Genomic DNA, 10,403 nt, shown 5'->3' on the forward strand with positions numbered 1-10,403 from the left:
AATGCAGATTAACTGCTGGGGACATTTATAGTATCATTTATAGTTATATATTTCGGTATCCGTGTGCCAAAGATGTTCATAAAGCACAGAATTTGTTTTGTTTGTGAAACTCTTTGCTGTAGCAATGAGCACTAACTGTATAGAGATGGTGTTTATTCTGTAAAGAAGGACGTGCAGTTAATAGTACATGGTGTATACTGACTGATACGAGAAAACCAGTATTGTACAGCTGTATGGAAGGAACACAGTTTCAACAGTGAACAGAAGTTCTGTTCAAAGAGAAAAGCTTCTGTAATTAGTGTATTCATAAATTAATTGAATTGAAGTTGAGATTTTAGTTTTCGTGCTTCCTGGTAATGGGTACTTCCTTTTGCAGGTTCATATTCTTCAACATTGTAGTTTATGTAAGAAATGCTCTTTAGTGTGGAGAGAAAGTTCTGCTTCCCTGAAAAAAAAAAGTCAGAGCAATAATCTGTTTTTGTGAACTACCTAAAAATGTCTTTACTTCTCCCAGATGGAGTGTGATTCACTGCAAGGATCAGGATTCATGATCAGTGTTTGAGATGTCCAGGTTCTAGTGATCATTGAAACATTTAATTGTCAACTTTGTGTTTGATTAGACTTTGTGTCTAATTTCATCATTGTTTGTAAATGAAGATTTTATGAAAACTATGTTCAGTCAAATCTAGAAAAATTTGTATTTTCTTTAAGTTCTTACATATTAAATATATTTCCATTGGAATGTCTTTGTTTACAACTAAAGCATTAAGGCTGGCAAGTTGAGAAACTGTAGAAGGTAATCATGAAAAACCTCTGCTGAGGCAAATTGTGAAGTAAATGCAGCTAATATTTTACCTTCTTAAATGAAAATAGGTCTAGGCTTTATCATCATATATGTTCTAGCCTAGAAGGAACAGGAAGATTCCCTATTGCAAAATGTTGCATTTTTATGTAGTAGTAATTTCTTCCAAAGATTACAAGTTATTTCTGGACCTAAATGTCACATATAAGTACTTCTAAAAATTCTAGTTGTGTGACATTGTGATGAGACCATGGACAAAAAGCTCCTGAGCTGCATTTTAATAAGCACAGAATCTTTTAAATTTATCATAAATTTATATGTACAGATTTAAAATTTATACCTGGGGACTTTAATATCACACAATTCATGTTCAGATGTCATTGAACATGTAATTGTTTCTACATTTCACATTATGCTGTACTTTCAGATTGTACTATAAATCTTTTGTGACCATGACGGTTATTTCGGAATGTTGCTAACGCTGATTTATGCTCATTCATGTTACTTTAATTTGAACATACTATTTCCAAAGCAGCCACTTAATGTAGCTGCTACTTAGAAAGACATGAATATCCCATAAGTTAAAAATTTTTACATTCTAATTACAACAGCTTTACAGGAAATGGAACGTTTTCCAGTAGATTAAATTGTAATCACATAGTGGCTTTTTTTCAGTTGTTTGGTTGTTGGGTTATTTAAAATATGTTAAATAATTTGTGGGATGTCTTAGTTCTTCCAGTAAGTTATGCATTAACAGTTTTGTCTCTCTTTGAAAGGTGAGAAACTCAGCAAAATAATACTAAAAAGCAGGAAGGTGTTGGTTCAGTATGTTACCTGCATTTCCAAGTGATTTATGGTTTTCCAAGCTTATTTTCTTCTGAATATATTTATATCATTTTCCTCAAAGGATGTGTGAATTTCATGTACAGTGAATGAAGTTGTTTCATTTAACCTAGTAGCAGTATGAACGTGTTGCAACTTAGACTTTCCTTTTTAAAGTCATGTGTAACTGAGATGGTTAAACTTGTTTCAGGCTGCAATTCATGGAGCTCGTTTCAAAGGGCAAGAGCTAAAGTTGGCATGGAACAAGCCTGTTGCTAGTATGTCAGCTGTTGAAACAGAAGAAGCTGAACCTGATGAAGAAGAAGTAAGCTTGCTTTGTCTTTATTTTTATTCTATTTTTTCTTTTTTTAAGATTAGATAATACAGCTTTTTCAAAAAGAAAATCTATTTGTGGACTCACGCTTGTATTTTTTAATCCAACTCATACTTTGATATCAGAAAGTAAATTTCTGTGTATTTCTTGGGGTTTAAGATTTTGAAAGTCTAGATACTTTGCTTTTCCTTGCAGAAATATTTCATTTTTCACATAACAAAAAAAAATTTAGAGGATATATCTAGAAAATGGAAGGCATGGGTTTGAATTTGCATGTGAGAGATAGAAGATTTTTATCCAAAACATGGGTTTGTGCCTTCTGCTTTTGGCACTAATTTCCTAGAGGATCATATTTCAGACTGCAATTTTCCTTTATAGATATGTCTCAGAGGACACAGGTGAAGGAATAATTCAGAACATTTTCTGACTTAATTCAGACATCTGAAGTACCCTTGCTGAGTGTTAGTCTTCATCCATGGTCCACAAGAGATACTAAAGCCTTGTCTAAATAATCCTCATTGGTTAATGTAGGAATAGTGGGGCAATATGTATTAATACAATCTGATTCATTGCACTCAAAATACCTATACTTGTGAATTCAGAAAGGTAAATGTCACCTGGGAATAAAGTTCAGCAGTCTTTTTCCAAATCTACTTACTGTCAGTTAACTGTATTCACATAATTGGCATAGAAAATTGAAGTGCATCTTGACTTACTCAATGGCAATATTTTGTCTGCATCTTTTTCCTCTGGCATTTTGGCAGATCTACCACAGGAGCAGCTTCACAAGTTTGCTTTGATAAAACCAAATTTGGTTAGTTTTCTTACACTTGGTGGAGTTCACTTTCAGTTTTTTTTACTGAAGAAAGCCACTTTGTTGCCTTTCTGTCCCCAAAAATGCTAATTTATTTTTTGTGTGCCAGTTGAAGATAGAGAGATATTTGTGCATTCTAATTTACTGAGTGCTACTTTTCCTCATGTACACAAACCTCAAGCGTTGTCAGATAGTCATGAGCTGTGAGTGAGGTGAGAGACTATGTTAGGGAATCTTCAAAGCTTCTTAGGTATTTTCTCACACCTCCTTCAGGGAAATATTGCCTGGGAATATCAACAGCAGTGTGTTGATGCAAGGAGTCTGCAAAGGAGACTGTGTAAGGAAGGAAGGGAATGCAGGGATATACAAACGTCTCAGCAGAGTAAAGGAAGGAAAGTACAGATTTGTTGGTAGGTGAAGTGAACTCGAGAGACATCTGCCTTTTAACTGCCTTAGCTAATTATTCCTGTGGAAAATGCCTAGGAGTTGAACTTGGATCAAAACCTTTAGCTGTTCATTGATGTTGTCTGCTAGCTACTTACTTAATTTGTTTTATAGCAGCTATTGTAAACAGATGAAAAAGGTTTCCTTCATTATTCCATATCCATACTGCCATGTTAGTTCAGCTGAGTATTATGCTAGAGAAGGTAGCAGGCTTAAGACTTGAATGAAACTGAGTACTTTGTCTCGGAAAAAAAAAAAAAAAAGGAGCTATGTAATTAAACCAAGTGAGATTCTTAATAATGAAACAGGGTTCCTAGTCCATTTATGAAAATAAGAGGAAAGTCTTTTGGACTTGAGTGCTTGAGAAAATCCTTGGTGAGTAGCCAGGTGTTTATAAAAACATCTGGTCTTCCTAGATGCCTTATGTTCTACACCTGGGTGCCCGACAAAAGAGTTGACTCTGCTGAGTCAACAACTGAACCCTAGGAAGGGTATAAAATGTGTAAGAGATAAGCTTTTAATCATCAGGGGTTTGCAGTTCAGGGACCTCTTGAGTCAGAGGTGTGTCTTTGTAGTTGAAAGGACTTGACATGTATTTATAGTATTAATTTATCTGGTTTCTTTGGAATCTGTGTAATGTCTTGTAACAGGGAATGCTACTGTTCAACTGTGTCTAGCCTGAATAAGTACTGTTCTATTAGATCTGCCACCTACATTCTCTCCTTTCACTTTCTTTAAGATACCTGATATACAGGGACACTGTTGTACTTCCCTCAGGTGTTTTCTCTCCCTGTAGTTGTTCGCCTGTATTGAAGCTTGGCTTTCTGTTCACCTCTACTACCCCTCAGTCTTGTGCTCTGCATAGTTCTGCACTCTGCACTGCTCAGGACTCCTCCTCTTGGACTGTTGCACTGTTGTATTTTAGCTCACTGAACATCAGGGAATACCAGGAAAAAATCTTAAGTCCTCAGAAAGCTTCTGTGTTTTAGTCAGGGTCAGTCTACACAGGCATACAGATGGGTCAGGTGTCAACAGAGCTCCTTTTGAAGCTGTGCTCTCCATATGCAAGAGTAACGAAGACAGTAGTTTCTCCCTCTTGTAAAAGAGCCTACTGGAAGGAGAGAAGGATTAGTTCTAGGCTTTCTTTAGCCTAGAGTCTCTTCTCTTTTCAGAAGACTTTTTAATTTTGCAAATCAATCTTCACACCTCCTGCTGATTTTGGAAATACTGTAGCAAAAAACCTACAATTCTTTAGACACAAAGAATAAGCAAGAAAGAACACAGCTGCTCTCTAATACCTTGACAATTTTGCTAGGGAAAGTCATCCTTGCATTTTAGTCCTTTCTTTAGCTATGACAGAGTTTGCTGTGTTAGCTGTGATTGTCAAAAAATTCTCAAGACAGGGTGGTTTATATACACCCCTGTGCCTATATGTAGATAGAAATTAAAGCAACTTATATTTAAAGGCTTTGAAGTCTTACTATGTTGTTATGGAACAGAATTGAAAATATACAGTTTGTCTGAATGTGTCTTAATACCTATTGCCCTGCCTCAATCATTTAAATTTTTATATTGATTTCAGTCTTGATTAAGCTGTCAAAATAAAAAAATTCCCAGATTCAACGTTTTTGATACTGTGGAACAGGTGGATTAAGCTCTCTTGGATGAAAACAGATATAGTATTGTGAACATGCAAAACACCATTACTTTTCAGTATAGCATATTAAGTTTGATGGGAACATAGCAGCTTGAACATGAATGGTATGCTGAAGAATCAGAGGAGCTGTTTGAGGATGAGGTGCATGTGTCATGGTCATCTTGAAGTCTGTTGAAAAGAAAAAAGTTTCATTTGCCATTTAGTAATATATGTATATAAGACATACACATCCAGTGTACTTTCTTGAAAGCATTAATGATTGCCTATTCAAACCAAATTTTTTTATTACTAAAGTGGAAGTGCCAGAGATCTGTATTTTCCCTTTTGATTTGTAACATTTTTCTGATACAACACTTACCACATTTTTCTCTTGAAGTTTCAGGAAGAATCTTTGGTGGATGACTCACTGCTTCAAGATGATGATGAAGAGGAGGAGGAGAATGAATCTCGTTCATGGAGAAGATGATTCAACTGATCAACGACAATGCTAGAACTGCACCTGTGTTGCATTAGTATTACCTAATGTACTTCTGCATCTTTGTATTAAAAGGGGTTTTGTGATGAAGTTGGATTCAGATATAGATTAAAAAGCAGCTGGTCAGTTACACATTTTGAGAGATTGATGTTTGAATTACATTTCAGTAAATGATTGCTAAAGACATCATACTAGGAACATATGCAATGTTTTTATTACATAGTTCTACAGAAAGTTACAGAATTCTTTGGGTTCTTTGTAATTTACTGAATTGGTCAAACACAAACGACCAAAAGTTGTTATAACATAGATAATTTTTGTTCTATTCCAGATACGGAATGAAAATTTGCATTTAAAATCTTTGTGAATGTTTTCAGAAATGAATAGATAACAGTACTAAACTGAAGTCTCTAAAGTTATGTATTCATAATATTGCATAGTAGTATGCTTAGGCTTTACTATGTACTAGCCTTTTGTTGGATTTGTGTACGTATTTTACCTATGGGTTTTAATGATAAAGTGTATGACTGCTTTGCATATAAGTCCTTATGACTTTAAGATGTTAAAAAAATAAAGAAATGGAATGGTCTTAAAAAAAAAAGAAAAAGAAAAAAAAAAAGCAATAACCAAAAAAGCTAAGGCAATGGTCCTTCATGATGAAAAAAAAAAAAAAAAAAGAAAAAAAAAAAAGAGAAAAGACCATTCCAAATGGCAAACCCCACCCCCATGTTCACAAAAGGAGCTTGAATCACTATCACTTACACTAAAATAATACTGAATATTCTCAATCGTGTTTTATCTACATTAACACATGGTGTACTCTGCATAAATATTTCTGGATGTTCTGAATTTAAAGTGGTGCGAGTCAAATCTTAAATAGAATAATGCTCCAACAATGAGGAATTTTTAAATGTCTTTGCACTGTACAACTCTAGAAGAAAGTTTGATGCCACAAAAATAACATGCAGTGCTGAAAAACAATTTAGAGAAATTTGAGGAGAATCTGAATAGTTAGTAGGTAATATTCTAAAAATTTGAGTACACAACGAAAACATTTTTTATATTCCCATATCTTTATGATTGCATTTTTTCATTTTGAAAGTAACACTTGGAAAATCCTAAGTTTACACTGTAGCACATATTCACCATTCAAAAATGCATAAAATGTTAGTGTATTCCACAGAAAATCTTCATTGGCTCTTTCTAGCAAGTCTTCTGATATGTGAGGTCTGAAGTTGCTTCTTAGGAAGGGGAACTGCCTACTCCTTTGCAGTATATGACCTCTCAGAAATATTTGTTTTTATTTCTTTTTAGTGGCATTTTGGTGGACTGGATTCAAAAGGAAACTCGTTTGTTAAGAATTAAAGTCTTGGGTTGTTTGGGTGGGTTTTTTTTTTGTGGTTTTTGGTTTGGGTTTTTTTTTTTTTTTTGGTTTGTTGTTTTTTTGTTTTTGGTTTTTTTTTTTTGGTTGGTTGGGGTTTTTTTTTGTTTTGTTCTGAAGGGAGTGGGTGGGCTATTGTTTTGATTTCATATTTTCTTTCCCCTCCATTAATTCATTAATGAGTGCATCATAAAACCAGTCTTATTTATCAAATAGGTGGATATGAGCATGTACTGCCATTCACTTAAGTGTTGGACTTGATGATCTTTGTGGGTCCCATCCAACTTGGAATATTCTATGATTTTGTGATAGTACTTCAGTTAATAGGGTTTTTTTCTTTAGTCCATGTTTTTGTCTTTTGCTGGAAAAAGTGGGAGAACTGGTATAAGTCATGTCCCTGTCCCTTTTTTTTTCTTTTTCAAGTCCAAAGTAAGAATGCAGGAAAGTAGAAATAGTAGCATTCTATTGAGAAGAGCTCCAGCTATAGAGTTTTTGTTTGTGCTTTTCAGTTATTTGAAGGGATTTTAGGAACTAGATCCTGGTTTGGGGTCTTTTTTTGTTGAGCTTTTGGTTTGGTTTGGTTTTCCCTTCTGTCCTGACATGTATGCATATCTAGTTGCAAAAAACATGCACTTAAATTTTTGTATAGTCCTAGTTTCACATTGAAATGTCACAATTGACTGCCATGCTTGTTACATTAAGTTCTAAGTTTTGCCATAAGGAATTGTGTTTGGGAAATGAATTTCCTTTTACACTGAATTTCAGGCAAAATAAAGTGTTTTAAGAACCTTTTTATCCAGTGCTCTGAATGAGCTGTTCTAATTGGTGCCTAATTAGTCCATGAGGTGGAGGTTTTTTGTGTATTGTCTTACAGAACAGGTACAGCACAGGAAAACACTGTCCATGCTCCATAAAGTGTAGGGCATGCTTTGCTGCTGCTCAAACCTGCCTTTTTACTGCTGTCACTCAGCACAAGCTAATGGCAACTATAGGTGTAGTTTTTTACATGGATGCTTCTTACAAGTCATCTGAAATTGCTGTATCATATAATTTGAAAGCTTGGGTTCCAAGTTTGCCTGCTTGTTTTGAATTCAGCCTGGTAATCCATCTATCCTGGGTTCATTTCATTGAAACTTTGCACCCTGATCTACTGGTGAGGGGAGGAAACCTTTTAAAATTCTTTTTCTTGCCTTCCTTCCCTAACTTCCTGCTGCTGTGTATTTTATTCTCTGTTGTTACCTTGTGACATTCTGAATGGTTGAAAAACATCTGGATCAGTATGGCTTGGCTTATTCTCACTTTAACACCAACCCCAAAACCAATCTTGTTGGTTGTGTGTCATTCAACATAAGAAATCATTGTCCCATTTGCAGTCTGATTGGATTCTATACAGATTTCTGTCAATATCAAATTATTTTCTTAATTTGATTTTTTTGCTGGCTTGCTCTGTCTTGCTTGTCTAGCTCTGCTCTTCCCTCCATCATTTTGCTACTACCTTAGTCAATGCTTGTCACTTCAGTCAGAACCGTATTAACATAGCTTGCAGTGAAATCTTTAGTCACCTGGAGCAGCATCCTCATTTCAATCAACAAACCAAACGTCCTGCTGGCTTGGTTTTCATCAAGAAAGCTTTTCAAAATTTCCATGGAATAAAAGGTAACATGTAAGAAGGTATTTTATTTTCCACTTTGATGCTAAAGATCTTGAGTAAGGTGTGAGCTGACAAGCAGTTCAATGGCAGTGTTGTTTAAAACTACATTTGGTTAAACTATAAAACATTTGAAATAAAGAGAATCAGTAATTCAGACTATATTACAATCTCTACAAAACGTAAATTAACATGAATATCTCTTTGAAGCAATGCCTATGGCCAATACTATTAGTATTTAAGGCCAGTCCTATATTACAGTTGTACAAAGTAATATAAAGGGATAGAGACCTTCAATGAAACACCTCATTTAGTCTAATTCAACTTTGCTATTTTTATGTATGCAACTAATGAAGATATAATCAGATTTAGTCCTGTGTTTTATTGCAACTAGGACAGTAAATTAAAATGAAGAAATTAAGATTAGAGTAACTGGAACAAATAACAGAAATTTGAGTGGTTTCTGGGAAAGCAAGTGAAATATGAAAACATTTTATTGTTCTTCATCATACATCTTTATTGTTATGAGTGGAGCTGTTTCTTGCTGTATTGATGTTACAGCACTTGGTTGCTTTCCGATAAACCTGTTGAGTCAGGCAAAGTAAAAGTTCTTGATCAAGATAAAAAAGCTTCATCTTTCTCAAATGATCCAATATAGCTGTAAACTTATCCTTGGAGAAGATGAACCTTAAGTTTTGGTGTAAAGAGATCAGCGTAGACCTTTATAAATGCTCTAGTGTGCTTGTTACACAAGTACCTAAATACTGTAGTCTTATTTTTTATTTAAATATGCCTCTGCATCTTGTATTCTGAACCATGTTTTAACTTTGAGAACATCAAAAATACTTGCAACAAAAATACTTTAGTGATTTCAATCTATTTGATTTCTCTTGAGATCTAATAACTCTAATGTGAAGGATTTCAAGAACATACCACATATACCACCTATTTTTCCTAATAGATAATTATTTTTTAAAAATTTCTGTATGTGTTAATGCTAAAACTTACCTGAATGATTGTACTTAGTTCTTGGTTCAAAAATTAACATTTTTTTCTTCTTCTTTCAGTAAGCTTGTAATCCTGAGACCAGTTGATGTCTTTGAAAATCATCTCGTCTGATCCTGTGGTATATTATAGTAATTTTTATATAATAGTTAAAGTTCTTGAATTTCAAATCCTTCCTGCTTTGTTAGCAGAACAGACTAATTCAGTTTCTCACCTCTCTCTGCCAAAGACTGGAATATCATATTTAGCAAATCTGTCTGGTCTAGTCGATGAATGGGATTTTAGTGTTTCCCTATCAGAAAATGAAAGAAAAAGTTTGAGACCTGTACTCCTCAAAATTCATTTTTCTGAAAAACATCTGCATTAGACCTATTTGTTTCATTTTGACCTCTTGGATAAAGAGAGGGTAGAATAGTCTTTTTCCTCTTTTACACAGTTTTATTTTTCTGCGTTGCAGATGCACATACATTTTTTGATAGTAATTTGATGGGTAAAAATTTTATTTTAAAATCAGATCTTTCAATATTATATAGCATATACTCTTTTTATTTGCAAAGAAAAGTAATTGTGTTACAGTTCCTCCTGACAAGCTGTGAAGATTACTGGAAATTAGAAATATTTACAGACCTCAGAGCTTCAACAGTGCAGATGTTCTTTTCCCAGTTGCTGAAGAACGACTTCTGTTTCTTAAAATTAGTGTTCTTTTTAAATGCAAAAGGAAAAGAAACACTGGCTTCTCAAAAATGTTTTTGTGGTAGTCTGCAGCCAGACAGGATATGTTCCAGCTCTAAGGCATATGAACTCTTCCATAACCAATAATTTGCTCTCTAGGGAAATGATAAAAGTTTCTTAGGTTTAAAATGTCATAATTTATTCTTTGTCTTGCACAAAATTTTGTGCCATAAAGACATTTGCGCCAAAGAGAAAACAAAAGACTTCACAAAAATGTGTGTTGATGATCTGTGCATTTAAAAATCTATATCCTTTTGCTAAAGTAAGGTGCATGTTGCTAATGCATGTA

The 10,403-nt window shown here is 34.2% G+C and overlaps 1 protein-coding gene across 4 annotated transcripts in view; it reads left to right on the plus strand.

Annotated features, from left to right (window-relative positions):
* Positions 1-5,927, plus strand: part of RBM26 (RNA binding motif protein 26) — a 49,304-nt gene extending 43,377 nt beyond the window's left edge. For all 4 annotated transcript variants that reach the window (XM_079317175.1, XM_079317178.1, XM_079317176.1 and 1 more), the window contains 2 exons: positions 1,836-1,949; positions 5,250-5,927. In XM_079317175.1, coding sequence (XP_079173301.1) covers positions 1,836-1,949; positions 5,250-5,339 — 204 coding nt within the window. In that variant the 3' untranslated portion in view covers positions 5,340-5,927. The remainder of the gene's footprint in view (positions 1-1,835; positions 1,950-5,249) is intronic.
* The last annotated feature ends 4,476 nt before the right edge of the window (positions 5,928-10,403 follow it).

Source organism: Erithacus rubecula (genome assembly GCF_903797595.1).
Source record: "Erithacus rubecula genome assembly, chromosome: 1".
Lineage (NCBI taxonomy): Eukaryota > Metazoa > Chordata > Aves > Passeriformes > Muscicapidae > Erithacus > Erithacus rubecula.